The sequence below is a fragment of the Schistocerca nitens genome, chromosome 4 (genome assembly GCF_023898315.1).
Source record: "Schistocerca nitens isolate TAMUIC-IGC-003100 chromosome 4, iqSchNite1.1, whole genome shotgun sequence".
NCBI lineage: Eukaryota > Metazoa > Arthropoda > Insecta > Orthoptera > Acrididae > Schistocerca > Schistocerca nitens.
Window position 1 is genome coordinate 347,934,471 of NC_064617.1, and position 24,899 is coordinate 347,959,369.

At 42.0% G+C, this 24,899-nt stretch overlaps 1 protein-coding gene across 1 annotated transcript in view; it reads left to right on the plus strand.

Moving 5' to 3' along the window:
* Positions 1-19,894: 19,894 nt before the first annotated feature.
* LOC126251849 (condensin complex subunit 3) overlaps positions 19,895-24,899 on the plus strand; it is a 217,772-nt gene continuing 212,767 nt past the window's right edge. The window contains exons 1-2 of the mRNA XM_049952524.1: positions 19,895-20,100; positions 20,179-20,361. Of these exons, the coding sequence (XP_049808481.1) occupies positions 19,984-20,100; positions 20,179-20,361 (300 nt within the window). The 5' untranslated portion in view covers positions 19,895-19,983. The remainder of the gene's footprint in view (positions 20,101-20,178; positions 20,362-24,899) is intronic.

Sequence of the window (24,899 nt, forward strand, 5' to 3'; positions counted from 1 at the left end):
CACCGCTGACTTCCTTCCCCGTCCTTCCCTAATCCGATGAGACCGATAACCTTGCAGTTTGGTCTCTTCCCCCAAACAACCCAAGCCCAACAAACCACTAGGGAGTACAGACTGTTTATAAATTAATTGTATAAAAGTAACCTTTAATTATGAAAAGGGTAAATAACGTACAGAAATGTTTGATACAATACTGAATGTGTTATATCTTCAAGTCTTATTCCGCCTAACACTATTAGTTCCCGACGTCCCCAGTAGGTGGCATGCCTGTATGTGTAGTTTCAACAGTCATCATGGAGTCGTATAATGGAAAAGAGTGTATGCAGTGTTATTTATAATTTCATGAATCCAAATCCGCAACTACAGGTAAGAGATAAACCATACCTAACTATCGCAAGCTACCACATCAAAAAAACTATTATTATTTGATAGAATCGTTTCACCGAAATTGGCTTTGTATCACGTAGGAAGCCGGCTCAGGGTCGGCCAGCAGTTTCTCATTTAGCAGTTGAACAACCTTGGCAGTCTTACATTTGTAGTCTGGGTAAATCAATGAGGTGTGCCAACTTCGAACTGAATATGCCTAGTATTGCAGTGTGGAAGGTATTACGAACTGCCTGTCATTCAAACCCTACAAACTGGAACACTTGTGTGTTAAGAGGAAGTGACAAAGAAAACGAGATGAATTTTGTATAACAAAACGGAGACTGAAGATGATTTTCTTAATTAAATTAGGGTCCAGTGACTAAACCACCTTCCATACCTGCGATAAAGTGAATCGGCATAGTGTTCGGATTTGAGACGATCAGAAACGACGTCACATAATCGAACATGTATGAGATTCACCGAAGGTAAATGTTTTTTGCACTGTAAGTTTTTACAAGATTTAAGGTCCTTCCTTTCTTGCCAAGTCAAATGTAACTTGTATATCGTACCTGGATGTGCTTGAACATTATCTAATGGTTCAGTTACAAAAGGATATTGGCACAGAATTTATTTTGCAGCAAAATGCCGTGCCATTACACTATCATTGTGAAGCTGTTGGGTATCTCAGTAGGAACTTGGATTGGACGTGGTGAACAAAATCCTGACCATTACAATCACCTGATTTAAACCCAAGGACATCTGTGTATTGAAGACATTCAAGACAAAGTGTTTATTCCTCCACATCCAAGAAGCGTCGACAACATAAGCAGTTGCCACCATACACCAAGAGGTGCTTCATAGGATTTGGCAGGAAACTGATTACAGATGGAACATGTCCTGTGCTACAAGAGGTAGCTATATGTTCAATTTAGATACTGGAAGACATTCTGGATTCAATGCTACATCAGACTTTTCTGTAAGTTATTTACCTTTTTCATAAGTAAAGGTTACGTTTGTATAACTAATTTATAAACACACTTTACAGCCAACGAATATTTGCTAATATCAAAATAGGCAGTTGTATCGCATACAGCACAATTTGTAATTTATATTGTTGAGGTGCTCACTACTGAAAGAAAAACATAGCTACGGCTTCCTATCATACCCATTCACCACACAGTGGCCTTGTTTTTCCTCCACTTCTGGCATGCTGAACCTCAGCTTAGCACTGACAAGTAATAGGGCCTGTATACTTATTGAAATATATTATTCAAAGTGTACAGAAGGCATCTCAACGAAACTGTTTTTCTTTTTACAGAATTTATGTATCTCTAAAAAGTATCTGTGGATTCATGGTTAAAGAGAGGCACTTTTGGGGAAGGAAGTTATGGTAATTAAACTGGTACAAATGTTACTAAAGAAGAAATATATACACAAACCAGGATTTCTTCAAATGATAATATTAAAAATGGCTCTGAGCACTATGGGACTTAACATCTATGGTCATCAGTCCCCTAGAACTTAGAACTACTTAAACCTAACTAGCCTAAGGACATCACACAACACCCAGTCATCACGAGGCAGAGAAAATCTCTGACCCCGCCGGGAATCGAACCCGGGCGTGGGAAGCGAGAACGCTACCACACGACCACGAGCTGCGGACGATGATATTAAGGAACATGTGTCCCATACAAATAGACCTAAACTGAAGCATGATGAAAGGTATTTAAAATTTGTATCCCCATGCATGGGCAAGTCAGATGCTCCTATTTCAGTGTGTCTTTTATGTCAAACGAAAACTCGCAAACAGTTCTTTGTCCTCAGCCAGACTTCTTAGGCACTTAGAAAAAATGTGTCCTGATCACAAAGAGAAAAGTATTGACTTTTTTAAAAGACAGTGTGACTCAATAGTAAAGTCTAAACATCAAATAATTACTTTTTCAAAAAGTGAACTGAAAATGTAACTGAAACTATTACTGTGTAAGTTACCATATGGTAACTAACGGTGAAGCTCATGCAACTGGAGAAAAATTGATTGAGCCATGTGTAAAAGACATACTATAATGTCTTATTAACCAGCTGGCTGCCAAAATGTCTATGTGTTACAATTATCTAATAATACATTCCAAGACATATCAAAATTATTTCTGCTTTAATTTATCAACTTATTGTTAATTTGCAACTCAGGCTTTGCAGTCAATATGTAAATGTATGGAGCCACTGATGTCACAGGACTAGATGTATTACTAATATTTATTCATTATACATTTGCTAGAACTACTGCAGAAGATCTACTCATGAGAACATATTTACATGAAAAAGAAGCCAGAGAAGACATATTTAATTGTATTAACGATTACATTATGAAGCATGAGATCGCTTGGGAGAAGTGTATTGATATTTACAGAAATGGAGCGATAGTTATGGTCGGAAAAACGAAGAGAACTCTATCATGTACACTGCAGGAAGCTACAAGGGCCACCGGCAGTCGCTGTATTTTGTATAGGCAAGCTCTAGCAACAAATCAAATGCCAAATGGTTTAAAGTTTGTTGTGGATGAAGTAGTCAAAATAGTGGACTATGTATGATCTCGAACACTGCAGTCCAAATTGTTTAAAATTTTGTGGACAAAGTAGATAGCTAACACAACACACTTTTATTGTATACAGAAGTGAGATCGCTATCCAGAAGCAAACTACTATTGAAGCTTTATGAACTTTGTAGTAAGTTATTGGCATTCTTTAATGTGCAAAATAATTTATTACAAAATTTTATTGAATTCTTTAACAATCTTTTATAGTTGATAAAACTTACATATCTGGCACACATTTTACAAAAAGCAACGAAATTAACTTTTCATTTCGAGAAAAGAGTGTCACAATTTCTAATACAAGAGATAAAATTGCGTCTTTTGCGAAAAATTTAGAAGTTTGTATTTTTTCAGTTTAAGAAAACATTGTTATTTTCCCACTTTACATCAATGGTCAACTAGAACAATTTTAAAGTGGATGAGGAAGGTTCTAAGCTATTTATAGAGTGCTACATGACTGAAAACATCTGTTCAAAATATTTTCCAAAGATTAATCAGGATAATTCCTGGGTTCAAAACTTTTTTTTTTGTAGCAGCTAAGCCAGAAAGCTTAAATACAAGGGAGTACGAAAAACTCTGATTTAAACCAAAAACACGAAGATTAGCCATTCTGTATTCTCAGGGCGAATTTATCTGAAGAATATGTGAGTGTATGCAAACAAGCCATTATTTTTTATAATTATTTACCATTGCATATTTAAGTGAATCAAGATTTTTGTATTAAACTGGAAAGAAGATAAAGTTCAAGAACAGGCTTGATTGTGCTTCAGATATTAGAATTCAACTTCCTACCATTGTACCTTGTAACAAGAAGATTTAAAATTTAAGAACAAAATCACTGAAGTCATGGAAAAGCTTATTCCACTTTGTTGTTATGTGTTAAGGACAAAAGAAACTAAATAGATTTGAAATAAATAATTAATTTTTTCTTATTTCTTAAATTTCATTTTTATTTCTGCATAATTTGTTATGACTGAAAATTGAAGAAATCATTGAATAAAACAAGTTTTTCTCATTTTTAGAATTTTACTAATTTTATTAATCTTCAAAATAAATAAGATTTTCCATCAATGTACCAGTATTCTTAGTGTTCCATCAGAGGAAAAGTTTGAAACCCTGTCTTAGAGATTAAATGTATTGACATGCAAGTATAAATTTCTTTGAGTCCCTGAAGTCAGAGCTGCAAGATGTTCCTTTACAACTTATCACAATATTTTCTCTATAATCACCTGTATAACAAAACCTTTAATTTTAATTTTACGAACATTGCAACAAAAAATTATAGCATAGGACAGCAGTAAGTGAAAGTATGCTGACAGCTGTATGTTCGGGAAACGAGGGAGATTTACAGGTGAAAAGCAGGCGGACTAATAATTTTGGTTATGTCTGCAACGATTTTTTTTAATTGCATTTTCCTTGTTTGCCACTGGGTCAACTGCTATTTTTGTCTCTATTAAAGAATCATAAGCAGCTGTCTTCTGAGCTCAGTCACACTAATTATTGGTTTTAACATTCCACAATCATACATGACTCCTGTACAAGTTAATAAATTCTGCACTGAACTCCATAGAGAACTGAAGCATACCAACTATTTTAGAAATCACTGTGTATGCAAAGACGAGACACACTAGATGGAAAAAACAACTGGTTTAAACATGTTATGGGTGGGAGACTTGGGCCGATGTCCTGTTCATACATTCTGATTTGCCTGCACAGATTTGATTTGCACCCACAGATTTGAACAATTTTCCTCAAACCTCCGACTCATTATTTTGTACATATCTTAACATTGTGCAAATCACCTGTCCACATGCTACAATATGTTTGCACAGATGGATGTGTGCAGACATTTGGACAGATGGATCATTGCGTGTGGATCATCTTTGAAGCCATCATCACATGGAACAATTTAGGTAACATTGATGTGGCATTGTATGAATTTTGCGATGTCACTGCTATTTCATGTTGAGGAGCCAGTTCGCCATGTGAAACACAAAAAAGTTATGTGATATTTCGAAAAAGTGCCATGTATAGTAGAAACAATAAGAAGCAAGAACGCACTCCATGTCACAAACAGAACTTAAGAGATGCCGTTTTGTACTTGACATGTTCAACTGAAGCCCATGGTTGGTTTTATGTTATAACCTACATCCTATGGGTACAAATATACGATGTTTATAACCACCAGCACATTGGATCTCTAGAGAACACGTCCTTACTGGCATGATTTGTTGAAATAAAATGATGAGAAACCTCATATTGGTGGTTAAAGAATTTTTGCATTAACTTATTTTCGTGTTATTGCTCGTAACTTATGGAAGAAAGCTGTTTTAAGGCAATAGTACATTGAAAATTCACCAAAAATGTATTGTGCTTGGTTGGGTCAGTTAATAACACATTGGCGATGAAAGTCTTCAGAAGACACCAACCTAACATGCAAGGTTACTCATTGTAGAACTTCAACGTGGCATAGTTTGGAGTGACACCACACAACGAAACTATGGGTAGTGGGTTTCTTGCAGACCACTGTTTCAGCTAATGAAAACTTAAATGGGTGAGCTAGCATAAAAAGAAATGTGTTTTTTATATTGTTGTGATTGGTTGGAGTCATCCCTTGTTATTGCATCTGAGTGTCTTGATTTATGATAAACAGAGGATTTCAACTCCTTTTCTGTCCTTAATTTTCATTTCACACTGTTTCTCTAAAGTGAATTTAATACTATGGTACAGCTGCTTAAAAATTATGCACAGGACGTGCAGATCTCTCTCCCTCAATTTATTACAATAAATATATCGTTTATGTAGTGTTTTGTTGATAAAATAGTACCTTCTAATGTAGGTAATAGCTTGAGAATGACGAGAATGTTCGAAACTAGTCATTAATAAAAATATTTTATGCAACTCTGACAGAAACTTTAATTAATAAATTACAAATAATTATTCAGTCTCTGTGCCAAAATATCGAAACTTTAATTAATAAATTACAAATAATTATTCAGTCTCTGTGCCAAAATATCACAATTTCAATTTGGATCAAGAGTATCTTTAAATTTCTAAAGGCACAAATGAATTTTGTGCGTCTACTTTATTGTCACATTTACACTTATGTGGACGTCCACTGCGATATACATCGCTGTTATAATGTGAGTGCAATATCTGTGTCTTGAACAGCTAGATGATTTTGTCTTCAGTGTTGTATATGATGTGTCTTTTACCTGTGTACATATTCTTCCAATAACCTGTATATTGTAGTCGCAGTATAATTGACTTCCACTCACTCAATATCTAACGTAAACATTTATTTTAATTATAATAAAATTAAAACACATTCAATATACTGACTATTCTGCAGTTATATGAACTTGAGCAAGTTCATATTCTCAGAAATCAATTTCATCACTTCGAAAGATGCTACACTACTTTGTAACAAATAAGTGATTATAAGGAATTACTGAAGGCTAGAATGAGATTCCTATCACAAAATTTAAGAAAAGTTTTGCTAGTTTGCAACATATTTATGACAGTAGCAATTTAAGTGCCTAAACAAACATTTCAAGAATTTTTCTGTCACATGAACGACAGCAGGCAGTTGCAGAAGCTCTAGGACGGTGGTGAGGGAGATGCAGTTGGCCAGTACACTTTCGATCTTCAGTTTTCTGACTGGCAGGCCAGCTGCCATGACAGTTAAGTCGGTAGGGCTGTTCGCAGGGCACTTGACTATTCAATGCTATGGTGAGGGGATGCACGTACAAGTTTCCATTGCCTGTGGGTACAGGGCTTAAACGCCAATTCATACTAGCCATCACGCCACATCACATTAATTCACTTAGCCCAGTACCGAATGGCGAGAGTGAGATTGTGAGCTCCCATTTGTGATACAAAAAGTCAGAGTATAAGGAACTAACAGCGACAGAGTTTATGAACAGCCAAAGTAAACTTCATAACGTTTGTTCTTGGTCATTTTTTGGGGTAAAGTCGAATATTCATGTCGAATTCATACATGCACACAGGATCAGCACATGCAGAAAGGAGATTATGTCAAGAGGTAATTTCTGATGTTCAAATTCATAAACAGAGTATGATTCATCAATTGATAAATAACTTTCGTGAAACAGGAGGAGTTCTCTTCACAGGAAACACAGAAAACCCCAAACAACATTCACAGAAGAAACACTGTATAACACTGGGCATCCTCTGGAAATACCTCCTAGAAAATCAGTTCGACTTCTTTCTCAGTAAACGGTAATTTTCTATAGCTCTGTCCAAACAGCTACAAAGTTGCTGAAGTTACAGTTCTATAAAGTAACTGCACTGCAAGAACTTAAACCAGGTGACCCTGCAAAAAGGTTGCAGTTTTATGAATGAATTTTGAGTAGGGTGCATAATGGAGAAATTGATCCTCACCTAACTTTCTTCTTGGATGAATCACACTTCCACTAAAGCATATATGTTAATTCACAAATTAACCGTTGGAGTTCTGCAAAGCCTAATATAATACACAAGTACCCCTGCAAGATCAAAAAATAGGAGCCTAGTGCACTATTAACAATGAAAGAATAATAGGCCCTATATTTTCAGGAAAGAGTTAATTGTGATAAATGTATAGGAAACATATCGTGGCCTGTTTCAGCCAATTAATGAAGAGAGAACATTCTTTCCTGAACTTTCAGCAGGACTCTGTGGCAGCATATACAACCAATTTCCCATTACAGGAAATTCCTTATGTGTTTCAATAAAAAGTTTTCACTAACAACATATGGCCTGCTATTCCCGCAATTTAACTCCCTGTGGTTTTCATCTCTGGCTAACATTAAAAGAGAATCTTTACAAATCACATCCACACATTTTAGATGAACTTAAAACTAATATTCGTCAATAAATTGCTGCCATTCCTCAGAGGGAACAGCAGAGTGTACTATGCAATTTCCTAAACAGATGTTAGAAATGTTTGACCAACGAAGGGAGGCAGATCCAGCACCTTCTTGTTTAATATACATTAGTAATTTACTTTTACTTTTAGATGTTTGTGTTGTGTGTGTTAGGAATAACTTATGCCACAAACTATACTATGCTGCTGACTTCCTGTCACCCTCATCATGGGCAAAGCATGTAGTCTTGCCAGCTAGTTACATGCTGTTCAAGTGGTTACATTAACAGTTGACCACTCTGCATTTATAAGGAAATAAATAGAGCCTTCATCTCATTCATTATAATTTTTTCTTAGGTAACTAATAACATTTCATCAAAAAAATATCCAGATCCTCATGGAACGTTTGCAATTTGGTAGAAAAATAAAGCACAATAATAAAATAAAGATCAAGACGACACAGAAGCGCAAACTCCACTACCACAAAATGTGTGAGTGTGGCGAAAATAGATTAACTTCCAATGTTAGCAGATGATGAGTCAACAAAACTTTCTTCCTGAGAAACCTTGATATGATTGTCAGCGTAAATGCCGTCATTTGAAATGCACTGTAGAATGACATGTCGTGATGTGACATGTCATGATGTGATGGTCTAAAACTCTATTACATAGGAGCTCTATGATGGCCAATGTGAACTGGTCTTATCAATGTGCCTGGACGAACCGTTGCATATGGACTAAGGAGATTTGGTATGTCTCTACCCTAATGTTGGGGAGTGTCTCATGCTAGTAAAACACCTGGCTGCATTGACTTTTTGGAAACGTCAGAAACTGTCATCACATCACTAGCTATTGCACACTCCTGGCTGCAACGACACATGAACAGCTAGTGCAGAACTCTATACTCGAGTGGAATCTGACTGTATATTCGTATCTATAAGATTCTTCCTCTTTTCCTCATTTTGATCCCTGAATTGTCAATGGACACTAAACAGATTAGCGAGCTACTGAAGAGAAAAGTATGGTGCTAATTACATTTCAGTTGTGCTTAAGAACTTTCGCCTGACAGAAAGAAAGCATGTAATTGCTATTTTCGTAACATATGAGTGACTCCTTTGTGGAAGTACACTCAAGATGAAAAAGCGGTCAACGTTTGTCGTAACACGCACGGTCAAGTTAATTATCATTGTACATTAAATACTGAGAAATGTGTTAGTACTGAAGCTTTTCTCGCAAAATTAATACAACAAGATAATACTGCCACATTGGGGATTACTTTAAGTACATTAATCAGATATTTTAAATGTAATTATTACTCTATGCGCAGAAATTACTTTAATGTTGTATAATTGTTTGTCTAAACCAAGCGTGAGTCGTCGCGTGGACGCCGAGCGGAGAGGACCTCGCAGCGCAGCCGCCTACCGCCAGCAGCCGTAGCTCGCCCGCTACCCCCTCCAGCCGGCCGCGCGCCAGCCGGCCGCTACCAGCGCTCTGCAGCCAGTCGCCCGGCAGCGCCCGGGGAGTGCGCATTAGTCGGTTCCGGCGCAGCCGCCCAGCGGCAACCGGTCGAGTGCCGAAGGGTTGAGCTCGCTCCCCTTCGACACAAAGTCGCGGACTGCCGCGAAAGAGCTTCGGCTCGCAGCTCCCGGTAGCCTCCGGTTACCCAACGCCTCCAACGTGATTCTCACGTTCTTTTAGGGACTCTGAGGCAGTACCAGGGCTCCTTCACGGGACCAAACCCGCGTGCTGCAGGCCATTCTTCTTCCGCACCTCCTTTAGGTGCGGCGCTTGCACGAACAGCGCATGTTAGCGTAAAGTAGGGACCACCCACTTCAATAGGGAACAAGAGACACTTCTCTCGCCTATCGAGGAAAGCAAAATTGTCGTTTCCCCCTTCCCACCCAATAAATAATCCTAAGTGCGAGATGGCGGACGCTGCTAGCACTTCCCCTGCTGTCACCCGCAGCAAGACTGCAGCACACGAGGCGCGAGGATCGACTGCACCCGCCGAAACTCGCGCCCCGCCCGCTACCGAAGGCAAGGGAGCGTGAGTCGCCCGCTACCCCCTCCAGCCGGCCGCGCGCCAGCTGGCGACGCTCGACAGCTTGGCGCGAAAGCGCAAAAGCAGCTCGAGTCGCGCCGGCTAATCACCGAACTTTTCGGGGCGGACGTCTCACCCACCAAAACAACTACACTCAACATCACTTTACACTCACCTGTCACTGGACAGTAATGTACCATTGTCCCACCGACGCCGCAGCCTCAAGAGATCGAGGCAGCGGCGGCGGATGTGGACACAGAAAACCACTACACAGAGCCCTGGCAGGTGGAGGGCCCAAAACGCAGACCCAGAAAAACACCAGCACAAACAAGTGAGCTACCAAACTCGCTAGGCAACCGAAAGGCACTGTTGCCTACACCCACTAGCTCATCTCAGGCTAGCAACATTAACACAAAACAAAACGCAAACACAGCTGTGGCGAACAACAACAAAGCACACAAAGCCACAGCGGTGCCCACATAACACATGGCTGGTTTCCCCCCAATCGTTATACAAAACTATGGGAACCTTAGTGCCCTTAACACTGCATTCGCGGAAAGGCACATAAACAGCACATTACATGCAAAGTACTCGAGGGATAGGGCCTCACTGTACGTTGCCACAGACAACGAATATAAAGATCTTCTGACCTTCCTCAAAGATCGGAAGATCGAACATTACACGTACAGAACGCTGGACGAGAGAACCCAGCAGTACGTGATCAAGGGAGTGGATCCCAGTACCCCCAACGAGACAGTACAGGCGGCCCTTTGTTATCTGGGATTCGACTGTAAAAGTGCCTCCCGGATGACAGTGTTCCGTACACACGCACCGTTACCACACTACATGGTTGAGTTAGCCAACACGGCTGATTCCCGCGCCATCCTGCAGATAAAGAGCTTTCTGCGGATGGACGTACGTGTAGAACTTTACGAACCACCCAACGTCCCCCAACAATGTAACAAATGCCAGCGGTTCGGCCACTCGGCCCTCCGCTGCGGCCTGGCAACTCGCTGCCGCGGATGCGCTGGCAATCACAGATCCAACACTTGCACACAAACACAGCCAAACCAGCGACGCTGTGCCAACTGCGGTGGGCCCCATGCGGCAAACTTCTGACAGTGCAGCTCCTACAAACAGGCGCTGAAGCGTAAACAAGACAAGAGCAGGGTACTGTACGACATACCACGCCCAAGGCCAGCGCCGAACCCAGTAAGGAACGGCGTAACGTTTGCCACGGTTGCACGCCCTGGCGGAACGGCACAGGCCGCGGAACCTCAGCGCCCTACACACAAACGCGAAACAACCGCTGCAACAGCCACACAACAGCCACAGACGACACCTGAAACCCAACAAGCATCGGTACCAACACCTATGCCTCCAAACAACACGACCCCACTCCCGGAAATCACGTGCTGCGAAGAAACACACCATATACAGGAAAACACATCCACACAAGAACCCCCCGAACCCCAAGCCCAGAGGAAGAATAGACGTACACGCAAATACAGGGTGGGGAACACGAAATCACCACAACAAGGACACGCAGCAACAACAGAACAGTAACACACAGGGAAACAGTCAACAAGACATCAAGACTGTAACTCACACTACCGTCCCCCTCACCACAGAAGTAACACAGGCGCCACAACCTCTGTCACAAAACAAAAATGCCGCTCCTAGCAACACACCAATACCCGCACAAGCGGCCGCTAACTCCACAACAGCACCTCAGGCTGCCACACCCAACAACAACACACCACCTGGGGGAATACTGGAAACACTATTCCCTCGACACACGACCGTTCAAATCCTTACCAAGGTGCTGACGGCCGTCACTACACTCATCACCCAGCTCATGAGCGCCGAACCCGGGCAATACTGGGGTGTCATACACACTGCCATCACAACACTCTTTCACACTCTCACATGAATAATATGCCACACCCGGCCCATAACGCAGACCCGCACACACTATCACAGATCCTGTTCTGGAATGCAGACTCGATCCACAACAAAAGGGTAGAATTTGCCGCGTTCATGGAGTGCAAGGGAATCCTTGTCGCGTTACTGAGCGAGACTAAGCTTAAACCGCACAAACAATTAAACTTTCCTGGCTACTGTGTCTATCGTACCGACCGACCGGGCGACGCCGTGGCAGGTGGAACTGCAATCGTCATACACAAAGACATTGAGCACACAAACATAGAGCTCCCTGAACTGGAAAAAATCGAGGCTACGGCCGTCAGAGTCAAGTTCAACGGAGCCTACACCACACTGATATCGGTATACAACAGCCCTGTAGGCAATTCAACACGCGATATCAGCACATTACTCAACATTTCACCGCGAGTAATAGTCGCTGGAGATCTGAACGCAAAACACCCAGAATGGAATTCACTCATACGAAATCCCAACGGCAAAAAACTGTACGAACATTCACTAGGCAGAAACTACATTATACTAGCGCCGACCGAACCGACGCACATTCCCTATCAGAGGGGACACAGGCCAGACGTGATAGACATGGCCCTCATCAATGGCATTACAGCGACACTCAACGTTGCCGTTGAAAACGATCTGCCCTCAAACCACCAACCTGTAATACTATACATTGAGGAAACACTGCAGCACATGGAACAACGCAAGATGTTGGACTACGGGCGTGTGAATTGGACATTGTTCAAGCAAACGCTCGATAGCCACATCCCACCTATACACGAAATTAATGAAACAGCACAAATTGACGAGGCAGTAGAAACCCTCACTAACGCCATCCAGGACGCAATGGCAGGCACCATACCTGATCGCACCTCACAACAACGCAGTGTCAATGAGGAATCGCCTCAGGAGACAATGGCAGCGCACCAGGCGTCCGTACTTCAAACGGCACATTAACAGACTACAGGGCATCATACACGATAAAATACAAACACATAGAACACAACAGAGGAACCAAAAACTCGAAGGGCTGGACACCGCACGACCTGGCGTGTGGCAACTAGCCCGACACTTCACCAGGGAGAAAATATACACCCCAAAGCTTCAAGGGCCTGACGGACCTGCATACTCAGCGGAAGAGAAAGCAGAACTAATGGCCCGAACACTCGCAGCGTCATTCACACCGAACCTGGTACCATCAGATCTAGTGTTCACACTTGCTACTGACCAAGAGGTTACACGCATTCTAGCCCAACCATCGCGCGACGGCATTCGACATGCTAGCACAGCCGAAGTCTCCTGGGCTATAATGCATTCCGCTGCTAGGAAAGCCCCTGGTCATGATGGCATTCAAAACCGTGTCCTCCAGGAGTTCACGGATAAAGCAACTGAGTACCTAACACACATAACGAATGCTATACTAAAACACCAACACTTCCCCGCCTTTTGGAAGACGGCCAAGGTCCTGATGTTCAGTAAGCCGGGGAAAGACCACAGCCTCCCACAAAATTACCGACCCATCAGCCTTCTGAGCTTGCTCAGTAAGATTGTTGAGAAGGTGATTCTCAAACGCATCACTAGGCACTGCATAACAAATGACATCCTGAGACCGGAGCAATTCGGCTTCAGGAATCACCACTCCACAACACAACAACTCCTACGGGTCGTTGAACATATAACACATGGCTTCAACATAAACAAAGCTACAGGGGCAGTGTTCCTGGACATCGAAAAGGCTTTCGACCGTCTATGGCACAACGGCCTCATCCGCAAACTCATCGACGCGGGATTCCCCGACAGGCTGCTGCGCCTAATACACTCATACCTCACAGACAGGAGTTTCAACACTGACGTGCAGGGAAAACAATCAACACGACACGGTATACACGCGGGAGTACCCCAGGGAAGCATCCTAGGGCCCCTACTGTTTAACCTCTACATAAACGATCTCCCAACCACACACAACACAATGATGGCAATCTACGCGGATGACACAGCCATCCTTGCGCAAGATTGGAAACCATCAAACATTATGTCACGCCTACAGACTGTACTCAGAGTGGCCGAGCCTTGGTTGGAGAAATGGCGTGTTAGAGTAAACGTTGACAAGTGCGAAGCCGTTCTGTTCACTAGAAGACCGAAGCAACTGCGCAAACACCGCTACTGCAGACCAATAACTCTACATGCACGTCCAATACGTTTCCGCGAGAAAGTCAAATACCTCGATGTCTGGCTGGACCGGAAATTACTCTGGGGGGACCACATACAACACATGACCAACAGAGCTCGCGCGAGGCTCAAACAGCTCTATCCTATGCTCAACAGGCGTAGCACACTGAACAGAAGGGTGTCGAGGTCCATGTACATGACACTTATCCGACCCCTGATGACGTACGCAGCTCCTGTCTGGGGATACGCTGCGCCTACACGCCTGCGCCGTCTGCAGCTCATACAAAATAAAGTACTCAAAATCATAAGCAATGCTCCACGATACACACGCATCGCGGACCTTCAACGGGAATACCGACTTGAGACTCTCACGGAGGTAATCCACGAACTCACCACAAGACTATACAGAAACTCCAGACATTCGCAGAACCCGTTTACTCTGAATCTGGAGAATTACGACCACAGCCATAGATGGAAACATAAAAGACCATACTTGTAAGGACATAACATCTATGGCCAAGCATACGCAAACATAACGGCACAGGCGAGCCCCTGTTAATCAGACGCCATTACTGGATATCCAGCTGAAATACACTGCCGAATAACGCACCACACAGGGAAGTCGTACCGTATACTGCATGCAAACAAGCTCCACACATCCCCCACACAGTGAGATGATCTATGGCCGATCTCCTACTACTGTATAACGATCTTGATTGTTCCAGGAATGTAGCAGCTGCAGCAACTGGGACACATCGCCATCGCTTGTCATGGTAATGATGCATGATACCTATACTAACAATTCCAACCTTGCATGAGCTATCGCAGCTAATAAGCCACTACTGCTCTTACTACCCATCCCACTGTCGCAGAGGTTTTTTTTCCCACGGCACGAGCCATGGCACTTTTTTCCCTCTGCTCTTCAAATCGCTACCCTCACTCGCGTTTCGTCCACTGTCACCTGATGGACCGTGTTAATGCGTAGTCTTACCCAGACGCACGGACAACATCACAGCCCAGGATCCTGTGATCCACTTACTAAATAACTAACATGTTTATGGAGGTGACAGTAGAACTTTTGGTTTGGTCACCACGTTGGTGTGGGCGTGGAGGGGCCCCATCTCTCTTTTATGTCTAAACCAAGTAAAAAAACCTTAAGATTTTATAAACATTTCTGTGTTAGCGCTTTGTGATGACACGAAACTCTCGTATTTTTTTAGGCTTCTGTATCACTAGGAAAGGTTGACATCATCCCAGCGACGTTAGAACTACCGTATTAGGATTTATTCAATCTAAAAGCAAAATCTAGATTACTGCCATATACACTCCTGGAAATGGAAAAAAGAACACATTGACAACGGTGTGTCAGACCCACCATACTTGCTCCGGACACTGCGAGAGGGCTGTACAAGCAATGATCACACGCACGGCACAGCGGACACACCAGGAACCGCGGTGTTGGCCGTCGAATGGCGCTAGCTGCGCAGCATTTGTGCACCGCCGCCGTCAGTGTCAGCCAGTTTGCCGTGGCATACGGAGCTCCATCGCAGTCTTTAACACTTGTAGCATGCCGCGACAGCGTGGACGTGAACCGTATGTGCAGTTGACGGACTTTGAGCGAGGGCGTATAGTGGGCATGCGGGAGGCCGGGTGGACGTACCGCCGAATTGCTCAACACGTGGGGCGTGAGGTCTCCACAGTACATCGATGTTGTCGCCAGTGGTCGGCGGAAGGTGCACGTGCCCGTCGACCTGGGACCGGACCGCAGCGACGCACGGATGCACGCCAAGACCGTAGGATCCTACGCAGTGCCGTAGGGGACCGCACCGCAACTTCCCAGCAAATTAGGGACACTGTTGCTCCTGGGGTATCGGCGAGGACCATTCGCAACCGTCTCCATGAAGCTGGGCTACGGTCCCGCACACCGTTAGGCCGTCTTCCGCTCACGCCCCAACATCGTGCAGCCCGCCTCCAGTGGTGTCGCGACAGGCGTGAATGGAGGGACGAATGGAGACGTGTCGTCTTCAGCGATGAGAGTCGCTTCTGCCTTGGTGCCAATGATGGTCGTATGCGTGTTTGGCGCCGTGCAGGTGAGCGCCACAATCAGGACTGCATACGACCGAAGCACACAGGGCCAACACCCGGCATCATGGTGTGGGGAGCGATCTCCTACACTGGCCGTACACCACTGATGATCGTCGAGGGGACACTGAATAGTGCACGGTACATCCAAACCGTCATCGAACCCATCGTTCTACCATTCCTAGACCAGCAAGGGAACTTGCTGTTCCAACAGGACAATGCACGTCCGCATGTATCCCGTGCCACCCAACGTGCTCTAGAAGGTGTAAGTCAACTACCCTGGCCAGCAAGATCTCCGGATCTGTCCCCCATTGAGCATGTTTGGGACTGGATGAAGCGTCGTCTCACGCGGTCTGCACGTCCAGCACGAACGCTGGTCCAACTGAGGTGCCAGGTGGAAATGGCATGGCAAGCCGTTCCACAGGACTACATCCAGCATCTCTACGATCGTCTCCATGGGAGAATAGCAGCCTGCATTGCTGCGAAAGGTGGATATACACTGTACTAGTGCCGACATTGTGCATGCTCTGTTGCCTGTGTCTATGTGCCTGTGGTTCTGTCAGTGTGATCATGTGATGTATCTGACCCCAGGAATGTGTCAATAAAGTTTCCCCTTCCTGGGACAATGAATTCACGGTGTTCTTATTTCAATTTCCAGGAGTGTAGTAGCTGCTATCAGTAGCTCTAATGGAATGTTGTCTTTTCCTGGGGCCTTTTTTTTGCTTAGGTCTTTCAGTGATCTGTCAAATTCTTCATACAGTATCATATCTACCATCATCTTCATCTACGTCCTCTTCCATTTCCATGATATTACCTTCAAGTACATCGCCTTTGTATAGACCCTCTATATTCTCCATCTATCTTTCTGATTTCCCGTCTTTGCTTAGGACTGATTTTCCATCTGAGCTTTTGATATTCATACAGGTGGTTCTGTTTTCTACAAAGGTGTCTTTAATTTTTCTGTAGGCAGTATGTATCTCACTCCTAGTTATATACACCTCTACATCCTTACATTTGTCCTCTAGCCATCCTTGTGTAGCCAATCTGCACTTCCTGACAGTCTCAATTTCGAGTCGTTTGTATTCCTTTTTGCCTGCTTCATTTACTGCATTTTTATATTTTCTTCTTTCATCAATTAAATTAAATATTTCTTCTGTTACACAAGGATTTCTATTAGCCCTCGTCTTTTTACCTACTTGATCATCTGCTGCCTTCACTATTTCATCCCTCTAAGCTACCCATTCTTCATCTACTATATTTCTTTCACCTGTTCTTGTCAATAATTCCCTAATGCTTTCTTTGAAACCCTCTTCAATCTCTGGTTCTTTCAGTTTATCCAGGTTCCATATCCTTAAATGCCTACCTTTTTTCAATTTTTTCAGCTTTGATCTATAGTTCATAACCAATAAATTGTGGTGAGAGTCCACATCTGCCCCTGGAAATGTCTTACAGTTTAAAACCTGGTCCCTAAATCTCTGTCTTACCATTATATAATCTATCTGAGGCCTTCCAGTGACTCCAGGTCTCTTCCACATATACGGTCTTCTTTCATGATTCTTAAACCAAGTGTTAGCAATTATTAAGTTATGCTCTGTGCGAAATTCTACCAGGCGGCTTCCTCTTTCATTCCTTACCCCCATTCCATATTCACCTTCTCTCGTCTGTTGGCCGTCGTAATTCACTTTAAGCCACTGACAAATCTTTGCCACAATACACACATGAATAATTGTGCCCTCCAAAAATAAACATATAAATACACAAATACACACAATTTAATTTGAACTTTACTCACTATTTTTTTACCGAAGGTATCTCATGTGCATATGGGTTCGATATTCCGCACAGAGCTACGCAGGATGCTTGCACAATAGGCCTTACCTTTGTTATTTCTCTTTCACGTAATTCTTTTTCTTTTCTACACCTCACGTCCGGCCATCCTGATTTAGGTTTTGCGTGATTTCCATAAATCGCTCCAGGCAAATGCCGGGTTGGTTCCTTTGAAAGGGCACGGCCGACTTCCTTCCCCAATCCGATGAGACCGATGACCTCGCTGTCTTGTCTCCTTCCCCAAACCAACCAACCAGCCTTTTCTACACTTTTTCTTCTCCAGATCTCCTCAAGCTGTGGTTTTGTTGTTATGCATGTAAAAGAATTCATATAGGCGTTAATATTTTACAACAATTAGGCACATACATAATTACATTCATTACAATAGAAAGTATCATATTGATTGGGCCCCAAAGTTGCGGCGCCAATCTCGCGTCCGTCAGCCGTCGTAATTTAATATATTATTTACTGGTAACGTTAATTGTTGCCGACTTACGTGGTGGGCCTTAATCAAAATATTTCATTTAATTTTGATTTACAATTAAATGCTATTGTGAAGTTCTCCTTTTTAACAATATTAATCTTAAATTATTTGTTAAGTTAATGAATGTTAGACTTGCTGAATCTTAAAACATGAACATATAAGTTGAATAATGGAATAAACTTTTCATATTAATTTGCTCGGCTAGTCAGTCCACTTTAAAGCAAAAAATGTTTAGTTATTAATTACAATTGCGGTCCACACACGCGCGAGAGTATTTTTTCTTACCTCCGTTAACCATTGCATTGTAGTCGGAGTCCTGGCTCTGGCTGTCGGCTGTTGTACTGAAAATAAGAATCTTAAAGCTGCGTATTTTCTTCAGCGTCGGGCGGCTGTGGAGAAAGATGTATATTATGTTAAAAGCGGTCGAGTTTTTCGCTTCCGCTAAATTTTATAAGTTAATATCGCCACGTAATGGCGTCGTTGGCTGCATTGGCCGCTGCGATTGTTGAACTGTAAATTATTCGAATGCAGGTTAATTCAAAGGAAGGCGGACATGAAATCGGGATCACCTCTTAAAATTAAAAGCGAACAATGATATTAAATCAATATATTATCTGCTTAATTAGTACAAACACGCTTACATTTGCCAGCACTCGAAAGATGTCCGTCTACACGCAACCAAAATAAGAGAAGAAGTGAATATGACTAAAAAATTAACAAAAGAGCGTATCTTGTCGTCTCATTAGATCATTTTGTTATACTTCTTTGCCCTCGAAACTTACACAGAGAAATTATTATAATACGGATACATGAGAAAAATGTATATTATTCAATTATTGAATGTGTCTTCTTTATAAATACTGTTTTTTTAAGTATTTTCTTTTTATTTCGCTGGGGACGATATAACCTACTACTTTTCGTTCCCTTTCTTTTACTACTAGCGGATTCCAGGCCCCCATGACTATTAAATTTTCGTCTCCCTTCACTATCTGAATAATTTCTTTTATCTCATCATACATTTCTTCAAATTCTTCGTCATCTGCGGACCTAGTTGGCAAGTAAACTTCTGCTACTGTGTTAAGAGTGGGCTTCACGTCTATCTTGGCTACAATAATGCTTTCACTGTGCTGTTCGTAGTAGCTTACCCGCGCCGCTTCTCGTAAACAATGTAAACCCAGAAACTCATGTAAGCCCCCAGTTAAGAGTTTAGGCAGTCTACCTTTACCATGTGTTTACATTGTGGAGGTTCTCATTTTTTTAAAATTAAGGCAATCAGCAAGGAAAAGCATTGTTTAAACAGTGACAGTCGTCACCACAACAATGTTGTTGAGCTACTTTCAGAATGACAGAACACGCGCAGTCAGGTGTTCTCTGCAGCCGGATGAGTATGTTCACGTGATGTCAATTTCCTGTCCGAAATGTCAGCTCAGCCAGACGTTTCACTGGCGCGGAACACTCCCCTTAATGTTGGCAGCTCTGAAACTTTATTAATGTCGTTGACTTGTTTGAAGTTCTTGAACTAAAGGCGGGAAGTGTGTCAATGGAAGTCTTTGACGAACGTTGTTGTATGTAGAAAAGTTGTCTTTTCGTGCTGTCATTTGTATACGTTTTGTTTACGATATGGGACCGAGGACTACAGTAGTGGACTTATCGGTCCGTGAAGTTTTCAATAATGCTCAGTTTAGCACGAGAAATCATCAGACTTTGGCGAAGACGCTTATACAGAAGTATAATGATGTAAGTTTGTGTTTTTCGTCACCACTGTAGTTAAAATTCACACTTCTGTATACTAAAAGCTTGAACTTTCTGAAACAGGAAGGGGAGACCTTCTGTCAAGAATTTCTTCAGTGTCTGAAGATAATACTAGTCCAGGATGAGAAGTCACCAGTTGTTGAACGTTCAGTGGATTTCGTTGCAACGTTTTGTGCAGCAATGAATGATGATGGCGAAGAAGAAATGAACGATTTACTGAAAATTGTATTCAACTTCATGCTAGAGGTAAAAATGAATCCTTTAATATATAGTCGCATAGCTAGGTCCGAGGAGGAACTTCATTTACTATGTCCTTGACCTTGTGTGAGCATTCACAAGGAATGATCAAAGAAACAACTGTAGATTTGCGATTATATCCAGACTTGTATTGTCGCTCCATGACTTGAAAAAGAAATGTTTAAGCATGATTTGACTTAGCTCGCTGCACTTGTTTCAGGAAAAGCGATGAGTGGTGTATCATGTGACAAGCAGCAGCCTTAATTTCGAGGTCGTCATTTGTAATAGGTCTACGTGATTGAGAGATTTATTGCAAGGAAACAGACGATTATGCCAAAGTGCATGCAGATGGTGTCAGCATAGGTGTTTCTCCTCCGTGGTCCCTAGATTGGTGACACTGTTTTTCACATAGCCATGGGAAACTGGTAGTGAAATATGAAAAGAGACAACCTACTATCTTGAATGAGAGGTGAAATTGAATCTTCTGAACCTCTTTGCTGATTACTAATGGATCAAATGTGGTGAATATTGGATAGTTTGAATTTTGCTCATGAAAACACACAGTGGGGTAGTGCAGTGGACGACACTGGACTTGTATTTGATTGAGCAGTTCAAATTCTTGTCTTGCCATAAAGATTAAGTTTCCATAATTTTCTTAAATCACTCAAGGTGAAAGCTTGGCTTTACAAATCGGATGATCCTCACCATCCTTTACTACATAATTGGATCTTTTACTGTTTCTGATGACCCTTTTGTCAACAAGGTGTTAAACCTTAGTCTAGCAGTACACCAGTGAGATAGTCTGTCTCAGTAATCACATTCATGATTAAAAACACTACTTATGAGACCAGTAGAACTCGCATGCATGTGACAACTACGCCAGATCATGTAATGGAGCTGAAGTGTAGTAGGCCTAATAAAATACTTCTGTTCAGTGAAAGCCTTAGGTGTGGCTGTGCATGAGCCATTAATGAGATTTTATACTTGGACTACAGAGCATCAGCAATAGTTTAAAAAATGCACATTTTGAAGATGTAGTGAAGGAAGCATACGATCTCGTTGGTGACTTCGTAGTGAGTGACTTACTGATAGTTGTTGCAGGTGCTAATGATATTAACTAATGAAGAAGAAATTTCAATGCTACAGTTCTTGGTGATGAACCATCCAGTGCTGATATTATGTACAATACCATATTGATATGACAAGCCAAGTTTTACCAAATCTGTATTTAATCTCGGTAACATTTTAATGGCTGGTATGAGTGATAATGTCCATGAAATAAATATCAACCAACCACAACAAAGTTATCATTACACAAAACTTGGGTTACATCTCAATGCAAGAGGAAAACGTAATTTGTGTAAAAGCCTTGCTAATTCAGTTAAATATACTTAAAAATAAATATATGTAATAAACGTTGTTTCAGTTCAGAAAAAGGCTTGAAATGAGGTCTGAACCATAGTGATCAGACCATGGAATGCACTGAGGCTGTTACCCGTCCTCTAGTCCCTCACAAAATTCCTAGCGGAAAAGGAAGACTGCAGAAGCTAACACATCAACTGAAAATGGAAACTGATATCTCTTTGGTTTTTGCTAAGATGATGCAAAGAACAAGCAGCCAGACCCTATGTGGCAGCAAACAAGCTTCAGTTTGCGTGTCCTTGGGGGCAAGAAAACTGTCAAAATGGAGTAATGATTTCTCACAGTTAGCCCCCAGGGAACCTCCTTTGTTACCAGCATCCAGATCCAGCACCATCAACAAGTTAGCAGCATGTCTGAGAAAGCCGGCTTCAAGGAACATAAGACTTCACAAGGGAAGTTCTCAAAATGATACACAACTGCTGAACAGTTCACTGCAACCGTTATGTAACAATGAATTGCTTTTATTCATGCATATAAAAATCATGTCCTTAACAAATAAAATTCATGATCTGGGTATTCTTTTTGGAAAGAATGAAAACATCATATTATGTGTTAATGAACATTGAGTAGGCCTAAGTGAAGATCAGTCAGATTTGTATATACCACTTGGCTTTGACTTAGTCCTGGTTTCTGTAGAAGAACTAAAGGAGGCTGCCAGCAAATTTGGGCTAAACGTAAACGAAGCTAAGACAGAGTACCTCGTTATGATGCGTGGTCATTGTCAGACTGCTGATCATCTACAATCACTGCAGGTTGGGGACCATTCCTACAAGAGAGTACAAGAATTCAAATACCTAGGGGCACTTTTCACTGAGAACTCGTCATGTGAAGCAGAGATCAATGCCAGAATACAAGCAGGAAACTGATCTTACCACAGCCTAGCACAACTGCTTCGGTCCAAATCTCTCTCCAGACAGTTCAATATTCGACTGTACAAAACCCTGATCCAGCCTGTTGTTCTATATGGCTGTGAGACATGGAGTGTCCGGAAACAGGACTTCCATAAGCTCCTTGTCTTTGAGAGAAAAGTGCTTCAGAAGATCTTCGGTCCGGTTCTGGATGCAGATACAGGGGAATGGAGGATCAGATACAACCAAGAGCTTGAGGAACTATACCAGCAGCCCAACATAGCAGGAGCTGTCAAAGCCAAACGAATGCAGTGGGCCGGCCATGTGGCCCGGATGGAGGATCACAGATGGCCTCGGAAGCTCCTGGATTTCACACCTACGGGAAAGAGACCGCCAGGGAGACCCAAGAAGTGTTGGAGGGATGGACTCCATGAAGATTTAAAACAAATGTCAATAGATGTGGGCGAATGGCGGATAGCAGCAATGGACAGAATACAGTGGAGGAGGAAACTTGTAGATGTGTGCGGTCCACTGGGCCTGATCACGTAGTAGTAGTAGTTCTGTAGAAGAACGCAACAGCATAGTGGAGCTTCGATATATTGTAGTAATGACCTAGATGTGCAATATGTCTTTAATGTGTATTTAACAGTGCTGATTACTGTACAAAAATGTGCCTGAAGCAGCTGCAGTGCTACTTCCAATGTGAAAACTCGTATCAGTGCAATGTACTTCAGATAGTGACTGAATTATTTACAGAGGTTCTAGAAAAAGTGATCTTATACTTTGAAAAACTGTGCACGCGTATAATGTTAGTGTTTGGAGGCATAAACATTGATATAAGGCTAGAGACATGAAGCAGCTTTACCTATTGAATATGTTAAAAAGATCACATGATCTATGTTGTTTTAATAACAATTCAACAAGGCTGACATCCTGTCTTGATGTCGTCAGCAATTTTGAAAAACACCTATGTGAGATAGGGTTATTCAATACTTATTCTTTTAGACCATGAAGGTAGATGGTTAAAATCAAAAATTAACAAGCCTATATTTGACTGCATCAAAGAAAAGTGTGTTGGGCCAATATGCAATCAAAATATTGACAGCTGCAGTAACACAGTTGTGGATGATTAGATGGCATGACGTTCTGCTTGAAAGTGAATGTTGGGATGCATTTGCAGTTTTTATCAGTGTGCACCCAGATATTTTTAAGATCTGATGTCCAAAGGCTCTGAAAAGAAATAAGGCAGCAGCTGTAAGTGGTTCACACCCACTCTCCCAAGGTAGATTTATTATGATAAAGAGTGTGCTACATACAAAGCCACTTACATAAAGTTAAAGAGTAAATACAGAAGAGAAATCCAGTTTGCGAAGTGTAAGCGAATGATAATTAGACTAATAAGTCCCACAACAAGTGTAAAGCTGCTTGGCATTTTGTAAAGACTGAATTGGGAGAAGCAAAGAAAATAAAAACGATGATTATAGTGTTAACATCACACCAAATGAATACAGTGCCTAGTTTGTTAATTTTTCTGTCATCAGGTCCTCGACAGCAACTGAGTCGAACTACAAATATTAAAAGAATCCAAAGGATGCTTTCTTTTTCCTACGTGAACACATTTCTTCTACATGTGAATGGAGAGAGGACCAGTTAAATTATATCAAGCAATCAGTTGCAAAATTAAATGATCCACAAAACTACTGTCCAGCATCGTTGACATAGATTTGTTGTAGAATCATAGAAAATATTCTGAGCTCTGACGTGATGAGGTATCTTGAACAGAACGACCTCCACGATGCCAACGAGCATAGATTCCGAAAACATTGATCCTGTGTAGTTCAACTCTTACTTCTTTCCCATGATTTACTGTAAGCTTTAAATTGAGACATGCAGGTAGATGCAGTATTTCTTGATTACTAAAAAGCATTTGACTCAGTACCACACCTATACTTATTGTCAAAAATTTGATCTTATGGTATATAAAGTGAAATTTGTGTCTGAATTGAAGAGTTTTTGGTAGGGAGGTTGCAGCATGTTATCTTGGATGGAGAGTTGGCATCAGATGTAGAAGTAACTTCGGATGTGCTTCGGGGAAGTGTGTTGAGACCCTTGATGTTGATGTTGTATAATAATGACCTTGTGGTCAATGTTAATAGTAACCTTGGGCTTTTAAAGATGATGCAGTTATCAATTATGAAGTACTGTCTGGAAGGGGCTGGAAGTATTCAGTGAGATCTTGATAAGATTTCAGTTTGATGCAAATATCGGCAACTTGAT